We start from the raw sequence: 18,742 nt of genomic DNA, 5'->3' as shown, positions 1-18,742 counted from the left end.
TCAGAGTCCAGACATATTTTGAAGGTAGAGCTTAAATAGAGTGTTAATAGGTGGATGTGGAATGTAAGAGGAAGAAAGAGCAGTGAAGAATGACTCTGAAACTTGGGAGTAAAGCAGGATGTTTTGGGGGTGGGGGTGGAGTGCGGATAGCCATTGGAAATCATGCGCTTGATTTGGGCAGGCAATGTGTGAACTATGTTTGGTCAGTTTGTTGGAAATGTCGGGCACAACTCCTCTGAGCCGTTAATATGCTTATGAATCCCCCGGGGTGTAAACACGCAGATTGTGGCAGCAGGTGTGCTGGGGGCTGACCGTCTGCATCTCTAACTAGGTGACACCTTTGGGTTGGTCCTGAGCCACACTTCGAGTAGCCAGGGTAGTAGAGAGTTAAATGCTAATGAGTTCTGGGGCTCAAAGGTGAGGTAGGCCTCAATGAATTTGGGAGTGGCCCACGTTCAGAGCCCTCCCTGGCTGGGGAAGAGCCCCTCTGTGAGAACAAGACTGGGAGGGGCTGTGTGGGAATCTGGGTGTGGGAGGCCTGCTCTGAGGGAGGTGGCCGTAAGGGTCAGTGTTCCCTCCTTTGACCCCCACCTGCACACTTGCTCCTACTCACTGCAGACAGTTCTGCCACAGTGCTGAGCGCAGGACAATGACCCGGCCCAACGCCCTGGATAGATGCCGAGGAAAACTACTGGTGCACAGCCTGGTATGGGCCACTGGGAAGGGGGATCTTGGGCACACGGCAGGGGCTCTCCACTCATGTTCTTTTCCTACCCTTCCAGAACCTGTTAGCCAAGCAAGGACTGCGCCTTCTACGGGGCCTGAGACAGGGCAACGTACAAGAGAAGGTGACATTGTCCAAGAAACTCCTGGCAAAACTGCGCTTCCTGGCCCAAGAGGTAAGGCCTTGCCCACCTGTTTCCCCACCCTGAATACCCTTCCCCTTAAGCTTTCCAGATGTCTGTTTGGCTCCAGTTTTCATGTGTTTGCTGAAATTACCCATCTTTTAACTCTGTGTACTTTCCCCATTAAATCCTTTAGAATTTGTATCACAATTCTTTTAATGTCCTTGTCTAATAATTCCAACATTTGGGTTCTACTTCTACCCTATGGGGTCTACTTCTTCTTTTTTTTAAGTTTTTGTTTTAAAATATTTTTATTGATTTCAGAGAGGAAGGGAAAGGAAGAGAGAGCTAGAAACATCAATGATGAGATAGAATCATGGATCGGCTGCCTCCTGCATGCACCCCACTGGGGATCGAGCCTGCAACCCGGGCATATGCCCTTGACCGGAATAGAACCTGGGACCTCTGAGTCTGCAGGCTGACGCTCTATCCACTGAGCCAAACTGGCCAGGGCTGGGGTCTACTTCTTTAAAATACACACACACACACACACACACACACACACACACACACACATTCATATTCCAGAGAGGAAGGGAAAGGGAGAGATAGAAACATTGATGACGAGAGAGAGAAAACCATTGATCTGCTGCCTCCTGCACGCTCCTACTGGGGATTGGACCCGTAACCCGAGCATGTGCCCTGACTGGGAATCAAATCGGTGACCTCTTGGTTCCTGGATGGATGCTCAACCACGGAACCACACCTGCCAGGCAATAATTTTTCTTTTATGTTTATTGCTTTCTGTTGCCTGTGTAAAAAAACTTTGCTACCTCCAAGCCACAAAAGTACACGGAGTTAAAAGATGGGTAATTTCAGCCTGGCCAGTGTTGCTCAGTGGTTGAGCATCGAGTTATGAACCAGGAGGTCACTGTTCGATTCTTGGTCAGGGCACATGCCTGGGTTGCAGACTTGATTCCCAGTAGGGGGTGTGCCGAAGGCAGCCAATTCCTCTCTCTCTCTCTCTCCCTCTCCCTTCCTCTCTGAAATCAGGTATTTATATATGATGGGTAATTTCAGCCTGGAGATGGATATTTGGCCTGTCCATCCTGTGGAAGCTGTGGGAACACGTGGTCTCAGCTCCAAATCTACCTTGGTGACCCAGTTCTCTGCCCACAGCCCCAGCCACCCCTCCCTGACGTGCTGGTCTGGATGCTCAGTGGGCGGCGCCGTGTGGCCTGCGCCCGGATCCCAGCCCAGGATGTGCTGTTCTCTGTGGTGGAGGAGGAACGAGGCCAGGACTGTGGGAAGATCCAGAGTTTGCTGCTCACAGTGAGTGGGTCCTGGGGGTGAGGGTGCTGGAGACTGGAATGGGGAAAGGCTCATAAAGCAAGAGATCATGAGGTAAAGGCCTGTGGTTCCCAATTAGAGGGGGGGGGGGTCCCCAAACTACTTTTATTTATTTTAAAAATATTTTTAAATTAAACAATTAAAAAATAATTTTTTGGTTAATCCTCACCTGAGGATATTTTTTTCCCATTGACTTTTTTTTTTTTTTAATATATTTTATTGATTTTTACAGAGAGGGATAGAGAGTTGGAAACATCGATGAGAGAGAAACATCGATCAGCTGCCCCCCGCACACCCCCCACCGGGGATGCGCCCGCAACCAAGGCGCATGCCCTTGACCGGCATCGAACCCGGGACCCCTGAGTCCGCAGGCCGACGCTCCATCCACTGAGCCAAACCGGCCTCGGCTTCCCATTGACTTTTAAAGACAGTGGAGGGAGGGAGGGAGGGGGGGGGAGAGAGAGAGAGAGAGAAACATCAATGTGAGAGAGACACATCAATTGGTTGCTTTCCACACGCACCCCAACCCAGGGCTAGGGATTGAACCTGCAACTCAGGTACGTGCTCTTGACTGGGAATCAAACCCGTGACTGTTCCTTGTGCAGGCCTACACTCTAACCACTGAGCAACACCAACCGGAGCAAATTTATTTTAATTTTTTACAATTTTTACAAGTATACCAAAACTCTTTTCACTTATTCAAAAGCCAAAAGGAGGTTGTGCCTTTACCCAGGCCAGCTTTGATGTGAGATAAACAAATTTTGTCAGCTCTGGACCTGCAGGGGCCCTTGTGCTGACTAGGCTCTGACAGATGGACATGGTGATGAAAATGGGAGCGTGATTAATTAGTTCCTTGTAAGTACAGTTGGATTGGGGGCAAAATATTTCTAAAGGAGGTGTCCCTGGAAAAGATGCCCACAGGGATCCCGATGGTGAGAAGCTGTGACCATTGGGATAAGGGTCAGGGAATCCAAATGTGTTTGGGGTGTGGGGACAGAGGGAGTGCGTGTGGGGATGGGAGTGTGGAGCTCAGAGTGTAGTTTTGGGGTTTGGGATATAGGAGGAACATGGAGTATCAGGGTAATGGGTATTGATTGGGTAGAGGGCATGAAGTGGGTGTAAGGGTGAGGTACAGGGAATGCTCTTTGGATCAGGGAGCTGGGCTTTAGTTTGGCAGTAAGGAGAGTAGGGGTACTCCCGGGGGAGCAGGGCTGTTGGTGTAGCCGGGATAATAAGAGCTGGGCCCTGACAGGTGCCTCTTCCCCACAACAGGCACCTGGGGCAGCCCCTGGTGAGGTGTGTGCCAAGCTGGAGCTCTTCCTGTGGCTGGGGCTGGGCAAGCAAGCCAAGGCCTGCACCTCAGCGCTCCCCCAGGACCTGCTGCCTGAGCCCTCATCAGGGCTGCCTCAGAGCCTGCACCGGGATGGTGAGTGCTGGGGGCGGGGCGGGGGAGGGCACCAGTAGGCCCAAAGTGTGGTGCTGTGCTCAGCTTGGGGGTCAGTGGGGTCTAGGTCATGGACTCCTGTGATCCCTTGAGCAAACATAGCCCCTTCTTTTCCCCAACCCCAGACTTCAGCTACTTCCAGCTCCGGGCTCACCTGTACCAGGCCCGAGGTGTGCTGGCAGCAGATGACAGTGGGCTCTCGGACCCCTTTGCTCGAGTCCTCATTTCTACACAGTGCCAGACCACACGGGTGAGGGCTGGGCTGGGGTGTGTGGGTGGCGGAGGCTTTGGGAGACAAAGTCAGGTGGGCATTGAGCTTTTTCCCCCCAGGCCCTAAGTCTCTCTTCCTGCCCTGGGTTTTCAGGACAGGGTGTTGGATCAGGAAGCTCTGATTTAGAGGGTGGTGCAGCATTGGTTGTCTTTGGAGTGAGGAGTTGTTTTCTGGGCTTGACTTTAAGACAAGCTCTGAGGGTGACAGATTGCAGTAAGCAGAGACCAGGGCTGGGCGGCAGGCGCCAACACCAGTCTGAAGGGTGCTTTCCTCTTCATCACATTCTCACTCCTTTTGTGATGAGCAGTCATTTAAAGTGTTACTTTAGGGCTGCCGTGCTCAGCTGGGACGTGTGTTGGGAGCCTTCTTCTGATGCCTACCATCGCCTCCTTCCCCGCATGGCCCCCCAGGTCCTGGAGCAGACGCTGAGCCCCCTGTGGGATGAGCTTCTGGTGTTTGATCAGCTGATCGTGGACGGGAGGAGGGAGCACCTGCGGCAGGAGCCTCCATTGGTGATCATCAATGTCTTTGACCACAATAAGTTTGTGAGTGTGGCTTGGGCCTCACCTGGCTCTCTCCCCCAAGCACCTCCACTTGTCTTGATGCCCCCTCCCCTGGCTCCTGAGCCTCTTCCAATTTTGTCTTCACTGGCCCGCTCCCTGCAGGGCCCCCCTGTGTTCCTGGGCAGGGCACTGGCTGCCCCGAGGGTAAAGCTGATGGAGGACCCTTACCAACGCCCTGAGCTGCAGTTCTTCCCCCTGAGGAAGGGGCCCCGGGCAGCCGGAGAGCTCATCGCCACCTTTGAACTCATTGAACTGGACTATAGCGGCCGGCTTGAGGTCAGAGTGCCATGGCCTAGCTGCCAGGAGCTGTGGATTCCTCTTGTTATTCTATCAGCTTGTCCAGCCCCAGGGAATATATAACATGGGCATGTTCCAGGGTCACCCCAAATCTCTTGTCCCAAGAGAATGCAGGCTGCAAATCTGTCCTGGGGTTACCTCATTAGACCTCCAGACTCCAGGGAACAGTAGAAGTAGACATACCCTAGGTTTATCTTGCCGGGGCTCCAACCCCAGAGAACCCAGGCTGTGGGTTGATCCTCAGACCTCAGACACACACCCATTGTTCCTAAACATGGGGTTGTTTCCTAGACATCGTCCTCTCAACAATCCAGCCTTGCCTTGACCCTTTTGATTTATATTTCACTAGCAAATCTTCATTTTTCTTTCTTGAGTCCAGGATTTCCCTCGTTTGGCCTGATTCCTCTTTGACTTCTGACCTCTTGCCCGCTGCAGCCCTCAGTGCCCAGTGATGTGGAGCCACAGGACCTGACGCCCCTGGTTGAGCCCCTCTCCGGGCGCCTGTCCCTGCCACCCAATGTGCGCCCAGTGCTCAGGGAGTTCCGCGTCGAGGTAGCACAAGGCACTCACATCCCCGTTTTCCCCCCGACACCTGGGTGTCCCTCTGTCAGGTGCAGGCCCCTGAATCTCCCACTTCCCGACCCTAGGTGCTGTTCTGGGGTCTAAGGGGCCTCGGCCGTGTGCATCTGTTCGAGGTGGAGCAGCCCCAGGTTGTGCTGGAGGTGGCTGGGCGACGTGTGGAGTCTGAGGTCCTGGCCAGTTACCGTGGGAACCCCAATTTCACTGAGCTCGTCAGGCATCTGACAGTGGTGAGGGCATGAGCTGGGGCAAGAAGCACTGGGCTGAGAAGTAAGAGAGGACAGTGGGATGGTGAATTCTAGGCTGATTATCTTAGATTAATCGAAGGGTCACCAAACTTTCTATAAAGGGTCAGTCAGATAGTAAATGTTTTAGGCTCTGTGACACATATAGTTTTATAGTTTGTAATTACTCAACTCTGTCATTGTATCATTGTATCATGCAGATATCCATAGACAAGTAAATGAATGAATATGACTGTGTTCCAATAACACTTTATTTACAAAAACCGGGCCAGATTTGGCTTACAGGCTATAGTTTGCTGATCCCTGGATATCCATGAGCTGGTGATGCTCTCTAGGCTCTGTTGAATGGGAGGATTAGCCAAGTGTCATGAGTCTTAAGGACTCTAGTCTCTGAGATACCAGGGGCTGAGAAGAAAAAGGCATTCTTTGTGTAATTTGTAATTATCATAGTTTGGGCTTTGGAGTCCAATTCTTGCAATGCCACTTAGGAGCTTGTCAAAACGCTTGTCTTATTTGAACTTCAAAGAAAAAAATTTTAATCCTTACCCAAGGACATGCTTAGAGAGAGTAAGGGGGAGAGAGAGAAACACTGATTGGTTAGCTTCTATAAGCTCTCCTATCAGGGATCCAACCCACAACCCAGGTATGTGTCCTGACCGGGAATTGAACTGGCAACCTTTCAGTGCATGGGAACAGACTCAACCCACTGAGCCACTCTGGCTGGGCAAGTGTTTTGTTTATTTGTAAAAGGGAGTAACAGGTATGGAAAAAAAAAAGGAAAGAAAATAAAACAAATGCCTCCTTTTCAGGAGTGCTGTGAGGAGCCAATGAGAGACGGGATCTGGGTGAAAGGCTTTGTAAACTGGAAGTATGAGGGTGACTGTCACTGTGAGGGGGTGACTAGGACAAAGCACAGTAGTACCAGACTACAAGAAGGCAAACAACAACAACAAACCCAACCCTGCTTCATGATTCTGTTCCACAAGCAGGAGTTTTCAGTTTGAAAGTTTTATTGCCCTATAAGGTGGTGAAACTGAAAAGCGTTTGCTCATTTAACTTCCAGGGGCCGGGCTCTCTCATTTTCCTTTTTTTTTTTTTTTTTAATTTCTTTATTGATTAAGGTATCACATATTTGTCCTCGTCCCCCCATTCCCATCCCACACCCCTCCCCACACATGCCCCCACCCCCCTGTTGTCCTTAACTACCGGTTAGGCTCATATGCCTGCACACAAGTCCTTTGGTTGATCTCCCCCTTTACCCCCACCCTTCCCTACCCTCCCCCCGAGGCCCGAAAGTCTGATCCATGCCTCCTTGTTTCTGGGTCTGTTCTTGTTCATCAGTCTATGTTGTTCATTATTTCCCCTAGATGAGTGAGATCATGTGCTATTAGAAATACACTTATAAGAACCGAAAATGAGACAAGCAATAATGGTTATGGTGACAGGCAAATGAATCAGTGTGTAGTGAGTTTCTTTCTGGGCCAACAGTTCTTTTGAGACCCAATTTCAATGTCCAACAGTTCCTTATGTGTACATGTCAGCACTGACATTTCAGTTCTGGATGGTTGACAAATGGTGGTAATGCAGGTCCGACTCTGTCTGGTTTGGTCCTGGGCAATCTGCAGTGATGCACAGCTGCTAACTCCTAGTATGGGAAGGCCACATCAGCGTCTTCCGTCTCTGGAGTGCTTCTCTTCTGTTCTCATTTTCCATTTCATAGTGCATCCCTTTCTCCATTATGTACTTGATATGGTTGGGTTTACATCTGCCATTTTGCAATTTGTTTTCTATGTCTCATATTTTTGTTCTTCCTTTACTACATTCTTTTGCATTAAATAGATAGTTATTAGTCTACTACTTTAATTCCTTTGTTGATTTTTACTTAGTTGTTGCTCTGGGGATTATGATACACATACTGATTTTTTTAAAAAAAGATTTTGTATTGATTTTTAGAGAAAGAGGAAGGGAGGGGGAGAGAGAGAAACACTGATGCGAGAGCATAACATTGATCGCCTGCCTCCTGAATGCCCCCTTCTGGGGATTGAGCCTGCAACCTGGGCATGTGCCCTGACCAGGAATAGAACCAGCAACCTTTTGGTGCATGGGACAATGCCCAACCAACTGAACCACATGGGCCAAGATGCATACTGATTTTGTACAATGTAATTTAGCTATAGTAGAATATAGAAACTTTTCTCCATTATAGCTCCATTCCTTCCTCCCTACTTCATGCTATAATTGTCACATACATGTAAAATAAGCCCAGAAATACAGTATTATGATTATTGTTCCTCCCACTTAGGATCTATTGATAGATATGGAATTTATGGGCATACATATTTTTAGGATTCTAAATTTATATAAATAAATTGAGCATTGGTCCTTTACGTAATAATAATAACAAGCACCTCACATTTTTTATTTTATTATTATTTTTAAAAATATATTTTATTGATTTTTTACAGAGAGGAAGGGAGAGGGATAGAGTTAGAAACATCAATCAGCTGCCTCCTGCACACCCCCTACTGGGGATGTGTCCGAAACCATGGTACATGCCCTTGACCGGAATCGAACCTGGGACCCTTCAGTCCACAGGCCGACGCTCTATCCACTGAGCCAAACCAGTCAGGGTGCACCTCACATTTTTTATAGCACTTTGTAGGTTCCAAAGTATTTTTGTATCTATTATGTCATTTGATATTTACAAATCTTTCAAATCCAGGATTGTGTCTCTTTTTTAGCTGGGAAACAGGCTTAGAAGGCAGCGACTTACCAGAGGACACCATGAGGTTGTGGCAGAGCTGGGCTAAGAATGCAGATTTAAATCTATGGTTTTCCATGTGTCTCTGCCGCTGCCTCTCCCTCCTCCCCAGGTCTTCAGAAACACAGGTCCTTTCTCCCCACCCCTAGGACTTGCCAGAGAGGCCTTACCTGCAGCCTCCCCTCAGCATCCTAGTAATTGAACGCCGGGCCTTTGGCCGTACAGTGCTCGTGGGTTCCCACATTGTTTCCCACATGATGCGATTCATACTCCGGGGTCATGAGGATCCCCCAGAGGAGGAAGGAGACGAGGAGACAGGGGTCTTGGTGCCCAAGGAACATGAAGGTAAGAGGTTTTCTCTTAGGGACCACCAGATCGAAGCCCTTGGTTCCAGGCCGAGATGGCTCCAGGAACCTTCTGCTAGGGCATGGAGTCTGACTGCTCCTCGCCTGACCTCCTGATCTCATTCCCCCTCTCCCAGGAAAGATGTCCCTGGATCCCTTATTGGTTGAAGCCGGGATACCCAGGCGGCTCCTGAAGGTGATGGCGTATGGGAGATGTGTGGAGGAGGAGATGGCAGGACTGGGGGTGGTACTGGGTTAGGTCTGCTGAATTCTCTCTTCCTCAGGATCCTCTGAAGAAGCTCCCCCTGAGTGGCCTTCTGAATCAAGGCCCAGAGCTGGAGGAGGACATCCCAGATCCTGAAGAGCTCGACTGGTGGTCCAAGTACTACGCTTCTCTGCGGGAGCTCCAGGGGCAGGTGGAGGCAGAGGAGGGCCCCCGGGCAGGGGCTGGAGGTAGAGGAGGGTAAATGGCAAGAGGAAGAATCTCTTTGAACGTGGAGCTCAGATCTCTTCATTATAGTCATCTTTTCTCATCTCCACAACAATTCTAGAAACTGAGGGTTATTTAACTCCATTATCTAGAGCTGTTATCCAATAAAAATATCATGTTAGCCACTAGCGTAATTTTAACTTTTGTAGGAGCCACCTTTAAAAAAATAAAAGAAAGCAGGTGAAATTAATTTTAATAACATTTATTTAACCTAATCCATCTAAAAATAATTTTAACAAGTAATTATTATAAAAATTAGTGGTGAGATTGATGAGATATTTTACATCATTCTTCTACACAAAGTCTTTAAGATGTGGTGTGTATTTTACACTTACAGTTATCTCAGTTTGGACTAGCCACATTTCAAGGGTTCAACAGACACAAGCAGCCGGGAGTTACTGTCTTGGACAGCACAGGACTAGATGATAAACTGAAGCTTTGAAATTGCAAGGGGCTTACCCAGCTGGAACTTGAAGTTTCTCAACTTCCTAGCCCAGAAAAAGGGTAGATTAAGGAGGTGAGGGGTGGGGCAGAATCTCTGACCTGACCCTTGATTTCAGCCCAACTTTGATGAAGATGAAATGGATGATCCTGGGGATTCAGGTAAGATATTTAGCCCTCTTGCTCTTGCTCTCTGTCTCCCCTCCGCCCCCGACACCAGTATTTCTAATTGGGCATTCTGCTGTTCTCAGACGGGGTCAACTTCACTTCCATGGATGGGGAAGCCCAAGACCAGGGCGAGGCTGAAGTCAAAGACTCCATGTCCCGGAAAAAAGCAATCGCCACTCTGAAGGTGACTGTGTTGGGCAGAGGGGATTCTATTTGGATTCTGGACATCGGGCTGTCACTGAGGCCCCTGCCTTTCAGATCTACAACAGGTCCCTGGAGGAAGAGTTTAACCACTTTGAAGACTGGCTGAATGTGTTTCCCCTGTACCGAGGGCAAGGGGGTCAGGACGGAGATGGAGAGGAAGAAGGGTCTGGGCACCTTGTGGGCAAGTTTAAGGTGTGCTTGGAGAAGGAATGAAGCGGGGACCAGGAAGCACAGGCGGGGATGCGGGAGGAAGACTCTTACCAGGGCCTTGTCTGTCCACCCTCCACTCCAGGGCTCCTTCCTCATTTATCCTGAATCAGAGGCAATGCCATTTTTGGAGCCCAAAATCTCCCGGGGAATCCCACAAAACCGGCCCATCAAGCTCTTGGTCAGAGTATATGTCGTAAAGGTGAGCACCCATCACCCCAGCACGCCTCCAGCAAAGGTAACAATACATGAAACTATAGACTGAAGGATTTGGAGGAGCCTTAGGCATCAGAGTTCACCTTCTTTATTTTCAGGTGGGAAATTTTAGGCACAAAGTTAAGAGACGCCCCAGGGTTACAAAGCTTGCTCATGGCAGCACCAGAATTTAGAGCTGAGGTCTCCTGACTCCTTGTTCATAGTAATATTTAAAATGAAAAGCTCAATGGTGGAGCAAAAGATGTGAACAGTCACTTCACAAAAGAAAATCTACATAAGGCCAATAAGCACATGCTTTGTCATCAGGAAATGTAAATTAAAACCACAATGAGCTACAATGTCACATACACTACAAAGGCTAAATTAAAAAAGATTGACAATACCAAGTGTTGGTAAAAATGTGGAGAATCTGGAATTCCCATACATAGCAGGTAGCAGTGTAAAAACCACTAAAATATATTGCTGTACATAAATTATACTTCAATAATTTATGCATGTTATGCATTTACTAAGTTATATAGCTATCAAAATAGAATAAGTAATTTCCTTTTTTATAAAAATATATTTTTGTTGATTTCAGAGGGGAAGGGAGAGGGAGAGAGAGATAGAAACATCAATGATGACAGAGAATCATTGATCGGCTGCCTCCTGCATGCCCCACACTGGGGATCGATCCCACAACACAGGCATGTATCCTGACCAGGAATCAAACTGTGACCTCCTGGTTCATAGGTTGACGCTCAACCACAGAGCCACTCTGGCTGGCTAGCAGAGTTTTATTAATTAAGCTGGGCACATATGCTCACTGTACTATTTTTAAAAAAATATATTTTATTGATTTTTTACAGAGAGGGATAGAGAGTTAGAAACATCGATGAGAGAGAAACATCAATCAGCAGCCTCTTGCACACCCCCTTCTGGGGATGTGCCCACAACCAAGGTACATGCCCTTGACCGGAATCGAACCTGGGACCCTTGAGTCCGCAGGCCGACACTCTATCCACTGAGCCAAACCGGTTTTGGCTGTACTATTCTTTTATTTAGTTAAAATTATTAATTTTAAAAGAAAATTAAGTGGTTGAGCATCAACCTATGAACCAGGAGGTCATGGTTTGATTCCCGGTCAGGGTACATGCCTGTGTTGTGAGATCGATCCCCAGTGTGGGGCATGCAGGAGGCAGCCGATCAATGATTCTCTCTCATCATTGATGTTTCTATCTCTCTCTCTCTCTCCCTTCCCCTCTGAAATCAATATGCTCATTGTAAAAAATAAGTCAAATAATACGAAAAGTTATAAATTGAATAGAAGCCCTTATGCATATCCCATATATTTTCTGTTTCATTTATGGTATTTTTTGTTATACCTATTTATATGTCTTACGTATTTCACAATTAATTTAAAAGAGAATAAAAGTCATCTTGGACAACCTCTAGTTAACTTCTTGTGGGAGATCTCTCCTTGGTAGCTCCCCGCTCATACTCAATCTGAGATTAGGTTCAGCAAGTCTGGGGTGTGACAATGACACTTCTCTCAGTTTCACTCTACACTGTCCCCCTAGGCTACCAACCTGGCTCCTGCGGACCCCAATGGCAAAGCAGACCCCTATGTGGTGGTGAGCGCTGGCCGGGAGCGGCAGGACACCAAGGAGCGCTACATCCCCAAGCAACTGAACCCCATCTTTGGAGAGTGAGGCTGGGCCCTAGGTTTTGGGGAGTAACTTTGACATAAGTGGTCTGACTCATGCTCAGGCAGCTTATGTACTGATGGTGGGAGAATGGACAGAAGCTTCTGAGACCCCTGAAACTCCTACCCACATAAGACAACTTCCTGGGGCATGGAGGTGTCCTCAGCCATTCTCCCTCCTGGCCAGGGTCCTGGAGCTCAGCATCTCTCTCCCTGCTGAGCCAGAGCTGACTGTGGCTGTGTTCGATCATGACCTCGTGGGTTCTGACGACCTCATCGGGGAGACCCACATTGACCTGGAAAACCGATTCTATAGCCACCACAGGGCGAACTGTGGGCTGGCCTCCCAGTATGACGTGTGAGTCTGACAGGGCCCTCAAGAGCCATTCTTAGTCTTACCAAGCTCACATTTCCATTAGTGTCTGCAGATCCTTTGATTTCATGCAAGGAAACCTCTCCATGACCAAGACATTAAAGCTTAGTGGTCAAGACCTGGGCTTGGGAGTTGGGATCCTGTAACTAATGAGTCACTTTTCTTCTCTAAGCCTCAGTTTTCTCATCTTCAAAATGGAGGTCGTAATATTAGTATCTCCTTCACAGGAGCACCTGGCATACATTTTTTATTTTCATGGTTACCATAAGCAACGACTAAGCTGACTTCCATCAGGATATGGACCTGGATCCCATGTCTTCAAGGGTCCCATCCCTGCCCCTGTGCCCAACTGTGTCCATGGCTGTCCCCAAATGAGGCCTGTCCCTTTTGTGCCTGCAGGGATGGGTACAATGCCTGGCGTGATGCATTCCGGCCTTCACAGATCCTGGCGGGGCTGTGCCAACGCTGTGGCCTCCCCGGCCCTGAATACCGAGCTGGGGCAGTCAAGGTGGGCAGCAAAGTCTTTCCGACACCGCCTGAGACCCTGCCCCCAGGTACAAGTCCCTCTCTGCTGGATAGCCCAAAGTGAGCAAGATGGTAGAACAAGGTATAGGGGACCCCTGGTGTCCAGTCTAGTGTGTCCCCCAAAGAGCCTGCCTCCTTCTGCAAACAGGAGGTGACTTTGGCTAAGTAAGGAGGAGGTTCCTGGATGTGGGGAGAAAATGGTCTTTATTGGTGAGCGTGAGATCTCCAAAGAGCCAAAGTGGACCCCAGAATAGCTAATCTGTTCCCAGAACACAGGTGGTCCCTAGGGGGTCCGCTACAACAGAACGTGCTTGTAGAATTGAGCTCAGGCCTCATAAATGGCTGGTGGTCTGTCTCTAAACAGTGTCTATGCAAAGGCCACCGCCCCTCCTATCCCATTGTCCTCCTGACTGCTGGCTTTTCACTGATAAAAGTTGTTTTAGCAGCATCCTCCCACTTTCTGTGTATTGTGGACTTGCCCTCCCAGCCCATGGACTTTGTCCACCACAGCCGCTGTTTCAGCTTAGAGCTTCGATTGAAGGGTGGGGGAGGAAGGGAGGAGAGTTGGGAGCTGTGTGGAACTAGCCTCACACACCTCTTATTGCAGGTAGACGAGGACCTAACGTGGCAAGTGAGGTCCCTGAGGAGGCCCAGGCATTGTTTGTGCTGCGGTGCTGGCAGGAGATGCCAGGTCTTGGGATCCAGCTGGTACCTGAGCATGTAGAAACACGGCCCCTCTACCATCCCCGCAGCCCGGGGCTGCTGCAGGTGAGGGGGGGCTTAGCACCCAACTCCAGAACCCCAGGACTCCCAGCTGGTCCTGGGCCCCGGGCCCCAGGAAGCCCATTTCCTAAGACCTCCATCTGGGCACTGCACTACCGCTTCTGATTTTGGCTCCTGATCCTGGTCCCCAGCATTCCCACTCTAGTCTTGGATCTCCATCCTGGACCTCATACCCGCTCCCCTGACTCTGGTCCTGAAGGATTCCCACCCCTGGGCCACTAAGCCTCAGACTTGGCACTCCCAACCTGACCAGGTCATTAGGGTCTGGACCTCGAAAATACCAGATCTAACTTTTGCCCTCAACCTTCCACTTCTGGGGCCTCAACCCCTAACCTAACCTCAACCTTGGAACCTCCATTTCAGACTCCACCTTCATCCTCACTACCCAGGATCTGACCAACCATGCCCTCTTTTAAAAAAATATTAATACATATGTTAATATATATTGATTGATTTCAGAGAGGGAGAGGAGGAGAGGGATAGAAACATCAATAATGAGAGAGAATTACTAATCGGCTGCCTCCTGCATGCCCCTTATTGGGGATTGAGTCCGAAACCCAGGCATAGGCATGGGCCCTGACCGAGAATGCAACTGTGACCTCCTGGTTCATAGGTCCATGCTCACCCACTGAGCCACACTGGCTGGGCTCCACCATGCCCTCTTGAGCCCAGCTCTTCTCTCCACCTGGGGCAAGGCACAGCCTGTGGCCACAGGGTTGTTGGGGGAGGGAGGGACCCCAGCAAGATCCTACAGTTTGGTTCCACTTCACATGTACAGCTTGGTCCCACTTCACAGGGATCCCTTCACATGTGGATTGACATCTTCCCCCATAATGTGCCTGCGCCACCCCCAGTTGACATCAAGCCTCGGCAGCCAATCAGGTGAGAGAGAGTCCTGGCCCCTCTTCCCATGGGTGGGCACATCTTGGACTATCTGCAAAAGGGCCTTCCAAAAACCGAGCCCCTGGTGAAGCAGGCAGAGGTTGTTGACACAGGCTTTTTAATTAGGTGAGCCATTAAATCCTTCCCCCCTTTAAAATAGATTTTTATTGATTTCAGAGAGGGAGAAAGAGATACAAACATCAATGATGAGAGAGAATCATCGATTGGCTGCCCCACATGGGCATGTGCCCTGACAGGGAATCAAACTATGACCTCCTGGTTCATAGGTCAACACTCAACCACTGAGCCATGCTGGCAGGGCCTCCCCTACCCCTTTTTAATAAGCTACCGTCACTTCCAATACCAATAAGCCCTCTTCTGCCCTGAGCTAATATGGGTAGAGTTTTGTGTGGTGTGTATGCACTTAAGATATTGTCAGTAACCTGTCACTTTCCACCTTTGGGCTCTGCTTTCCTTGGTGCCACTCTCAGGGAGACTTTCACAGTCTGAGGGCAAGGTGGCTCGTAATGGTGCCAGGTTTACATCTGACCAACTAGACTACTTGAGCAGAAAAATACACACTCTTTTCCAATTGGAGCAAAAGTCTCAGGGCTGACTCTCATCGGGCCAGCTTGGGTCAAATGCTGATCTCTGAACCACTCAATGTGGTCATGGGACTGTAATTGATTGGTCAGTTCTGGGTGATGTCCTAGGTGAGTCTGTCTACCCTAACAGAATCACACAGATTAACTGTAGTGGGGGGGTCACCAACAGAAAATCAGGGTGCTGTCAACAAATGAGGGGAAATGGATATTGGGCAAGAGAAAAGATACCCAGGAAACCCCGTGACAGCCAAGGCCAGGGCTAGTTGGGGTAGGAACAAGAACGTTGCAGCCCCTCCTTTTGTCCCCCAGGGGCTGTATGCTGTCATCGCCATTCTATCCCTTCTTCTCCCACTTCTCTGTGCAGTCTGGCTTTCTCTGCTCACGTGCCCCTCTATTGCACCCCAAAACTTCAGGTTGCATGTCACTTTGGCTTACTGTGGCTCCAACCCTGCATTTGATGCTACATGACTCAACTTTTCAGGATTTAATTCCAAACTTATGGGAGAACCTTGCTGGTTCAGTTGGGTCAGCAAACCATGCTGGGTGTCATCTGCTGTAGCCAGGGTGGTCAGTGATACTTACCCTTCATGGGACCACACACAGCCTGACCACCCAGCCGGCCCACATTGGGTGCTCAATGAGTGTCAGTGACCCTGGCCCAGGTCCTTCCTGCTTCCTGAAGCCCTTCCCAGGACTCCTCTCAAGAATCTGAACGCCCCCGCCCCTCAACACCCCCTAGTTATGAGCTCAGAGTCATCATCTGGAACACGGAGGATGTGGTTCTGGATGATGTGAACCCACTCACTGGAGAGATGTCCAGTGACATCTACGTGAAAAGGTAGGCCTGCCCGCTGGGCTGTGCAAATACCTGCATACTGAGGTGAGATTGCCAGCTGGGGCTTGGGCCCTGGGGCTGAGCCAAGCCCTGCCCCCTAAGCCCTCTAAGATGCCTGGAGCTGGGTGGAGGGCCTGGCATGGTGGGTGAGCAGGGGCAAGCTGGGTTCTGGGCTTGGTCCCAGCTGATGCCCCTCAGACTGCCCCTCGCCTCCCCTGGGCTCCAGCTGGGTGAAGGGGCTGGAGCAGGACAAGCAGGAGACAGACGTGCACTTCAACTCTCTGACTGGGGAGGGGAACTTCAACTGGCGCTTCGTGTTCCGCTTTGACTACTTGCCCACGGAGCGGGAGGTGAGCGTCCGGCGCCGGCCGGGACCCTTCGCCCTGGAAGAGGCTGAGTTCCGGCAGCCCGCAGTGCTGGTCCTGCAGGTCTGGGACTATGACCGCATCTCCGCCAACGACTTCCTCGGTACTGTGGGGCCTTCCTCCACCTGAACCTAGTCCCGATTTCTGCCCTCATTGCCCTGGTTCCCTGTTCTAACCCAGCCCGGATCCTGGGTTTCAGGCCCTCGGTCACTAACTTTGCTCTCCGCCCTAATTACTAAATGTATTCAGCCCTATGCATCACGACCTCCATTCCTTCCCAAAGTCCCTGACTCAGTCCTCGGGTTTGACCCAGCTGGGGTTGCTCTGGACTCCCACTGCATGGCCTTTGGTCCTGTTTTAGCAGTCTGGTCCCGCCCTTGACCCTGTTTCACTGGGGGCTGTGGTGTGTGGTCCGTAGCTGTGCCTAACCACCACATTCTAACTTCTGATGCCCTGACTTACAATCCCGCCGTGCTGCCTCCTGCCCCTGGCCCAGGTAGGCCTTGGTCTCCGCCTAACCCAGGCAGCTCTGGCCTTGCAGGATCCCTGGAGCTGCAGCTGCCAGACATGGTGCGGGGCGCCCGGGGCCCAGAGCTCTGCTCTGTGCGGCTGGCCCGCAATGGGGCCGGGCCCAGGTGCAATCTGTTCCGCTGCCGCCGCTTGCGGGGCTGGTGGCCTGTGGTGAAGCTTCGGGAGCCGGAGGATGAGGAGCGGGAGCAGCGGGAGGCCCAGGCTGGCAGGAAGAGGCGGAGGAGGAAGAGGAAGGGCCAGCTAGAAGACTTAGAGTTTGCAGACCCCCGGAGGCAACGTCTACATCCTCATGGTGGGTGCAGCCAGACCTGGACTGGGCGGGCAGGGAGCCAGGTCTGAGCCACCTGAGCTCAGCCCCTGTCCCTTCTTTTTCTAGGGGAAGGTGGAGGCAGAGTTTGAGCTGCTGACGGTGGAGGAGGCCGAGAAACGACCAGTGGGGATGGGGCGGAAGGAGCCTGAGCCCTTGGAGAAGCCCAAGTGAGTGGGCGGCTGGGAGGTGCCAGAGGGCTAGGGCTTCCTTATCATTCCGAAGTCACCTGTTCACCTGCCCTGTTCCCCAACAGCCGTCCCAAAACCTCCTTCAACTGGTTTGTGAACCCGCTGAAGACCTTCGTCTTCTTCATCTGGCGCCGGTACTGGCGCATCCTGGTGCTACTGGTGCTGCTGGCGTTGATCATCATCTTCCTCCTCCTCGTCTTCTACAGCATGCCCGGCCAGATCAGCCAGGTCATCTTCCAGCCCCTCCACCACTCCCCGGGCCCTAACTGACCTTGGACACATCCCTTCGCACCCACCCCTCCACTCCTACTCCCGGAAGTCCTTCCCACCAATGAGCTACACGAGCTCACCGCTTTCTTTGAATAAACCTTCACTCACATCCACTCTGATGCCTGAGAATGTGCAGAATACAGGGGCAGAGAACAGAGATGTTCTTGGGTGACCTCAGATGCTGGGGACTCACTGGGAACATGAATACACAGGGTGGGAAGTTGACCACATGGCCCCACCACCGGGAACAGGACCTGGCAGGAGGCTCAGGGCTGAGGAGGCCTGCCTGGCCAGGTGTCATACCCTCTGAGAGCCCACCTGTTGCTCCTGCCAATGGCTGGGTCCCTCTTACCTAATCTGCTTATAACAGCTAAGCACTTCACAGACTTCAATGACTGACTTACTCTTTACCAGTTCTGAGGGTAGCCATATCCGTTAAGGACACTTTTGGCTGCAAGTGATAGCAATCCCAACACTAACTGGCTTCGGGTGCAGCTTGTCACAGGGCTCAAAGGATGTCACCAAGACTGGTTCTCTGCCTCTAGGCTCAGCTCTGCTATCCTCTGGGGGCAGCTCATTCACCAATAGGGTCTCCCCTTGGACTGCAGGATGGCTGCAACCACCTCACGTGTCCCCACATTCACATCCGAAGGAAAGCTTTCCTAGTCCTTACAGCCGGGCTCGTACTGTCCCCGTGACCAGGGGGACGGGATGTGCTGATGGAACCCTACCCTGGAGCTCAGGGTGGGAGATCGATCCTCTTCCCAAACCTCTAGCTGAGAGGATGGAGGGGGCTTCCCAGAGGAAATTCAAGATACTGTTAACAAATGGGGATGGTTCCTGGGTGGTCAAAAAACAAGACTCTCTATAGCCATCACGCACAATGTATAGATGAGACCAGTGCCCATAGATAAATAACATGTCCAACATCTCAGGTTATAAGTGATCACATCAGAGCTGGAGCTC

General features: G+C 50.6%; 1 protein-coding gene across 1 annotated transcript in view; it reads left to right on the top strand.

Moving 5' to 3' along the window:
• LOC307107488 (fer-1-like protein 4) overlaps nucleotides 1-17,841 on the top strand; it is a gene marked incomplete at both ends in the record, with an annotated part of 29,737 nt that extends 11,896 nt beyond the window's left edge. Inside the window, 29 exon segments of the mRNA XM_079784724.1 lie at nucleotides 619-706; nucleotides 783-899; nucleotides 2,025-2,177; nucleotides 3,468-3,621; nucleotides 3,765-3,889; nucleotides 4,321-4,455; nucleotides 4,576-4,749; nucleotides 5,206-5,322; nucleotides 5,418-5,579; nucleotides 8,505-8,700; nucleotides 8,837-8,895; nucleotides 8,984-9,115; nucleotides 9,750-9,792; nucleotides 9,882-9,982; nucleotides 10,057-10,194; nucleotides 10,295-10,411; nucleotides 11,985-12,112; nucleotides 12,297-12,467; nucleotides 12,882-13,036; nucleotides 13,615-13,775; nucleotides 14,587-14,672; nucleotides 16,017-16,115; nucleotides 16,339-16,580; nucleotides 17,019-17,272; nucleotides 17,274-17,300; nucleotides 17,385-17,485; nucleotides 17,572-17,758; nucleotides 17,760-17,785; nucleotides 17,787-17,841. Coding sequence (XP_079640850.1) covers nucleotides 619-706; nucleotides 783-899; nucleotides 2,025-2,177; nucleotides 3,468-3,621; nucleotides 3,765-3,889; nucleotides 4,321-4,455; nucleotides 4,576-4,749; nucleotides 5,206-5,322; nucleotides 5,418-5,579; nucleotides 8,505-8,700; nucleotides 8,837-8,895; nucleotides 8,984-9,115; nucleotides 9,750-9,792; nucleotides 9,882-9,982; nucleotides 10,057-10,194; nucleotides 10,295-10,411; nucleotides 11,985-12,112; nucleotides 12,297-12,467; nucleotides 12,882-13,036; nucleotides 13,615-13,775; nucleotides 14,587-14,672; nucleotides 16,017-16,115; nucleotides 16,339-16,580; nucleotides 17,019-17,272; nucleotides 17,274-17,300; nucleotides 17,385-17,485; nucleotides 17,572-17,758; nucleotides 17,760-17,785; nucleotides 17,787-17,841 — 3,703 coding nt within the window.
• Nucleotides 17,842-18,742: the final 901 nt, after the last annotated feature.

Source organism: Cnephaeus nilssonii (genome assembly GCF_951640355.1).
Source record: "Cnephaeus nilssonii genome assembly, chromosome: 11".
Taxonomy (NCBI): Eukaryota; Metazoa; Chordata; class Mammalia; order Chiroptera; family Vespertilionidae; genus Cnephaeus; species Cnephaeus nilssonii.
Note: the sequence above shows the minus strand (reverse complement) of the source record. Positions and strands in the feature narration are given on the sequence as shown.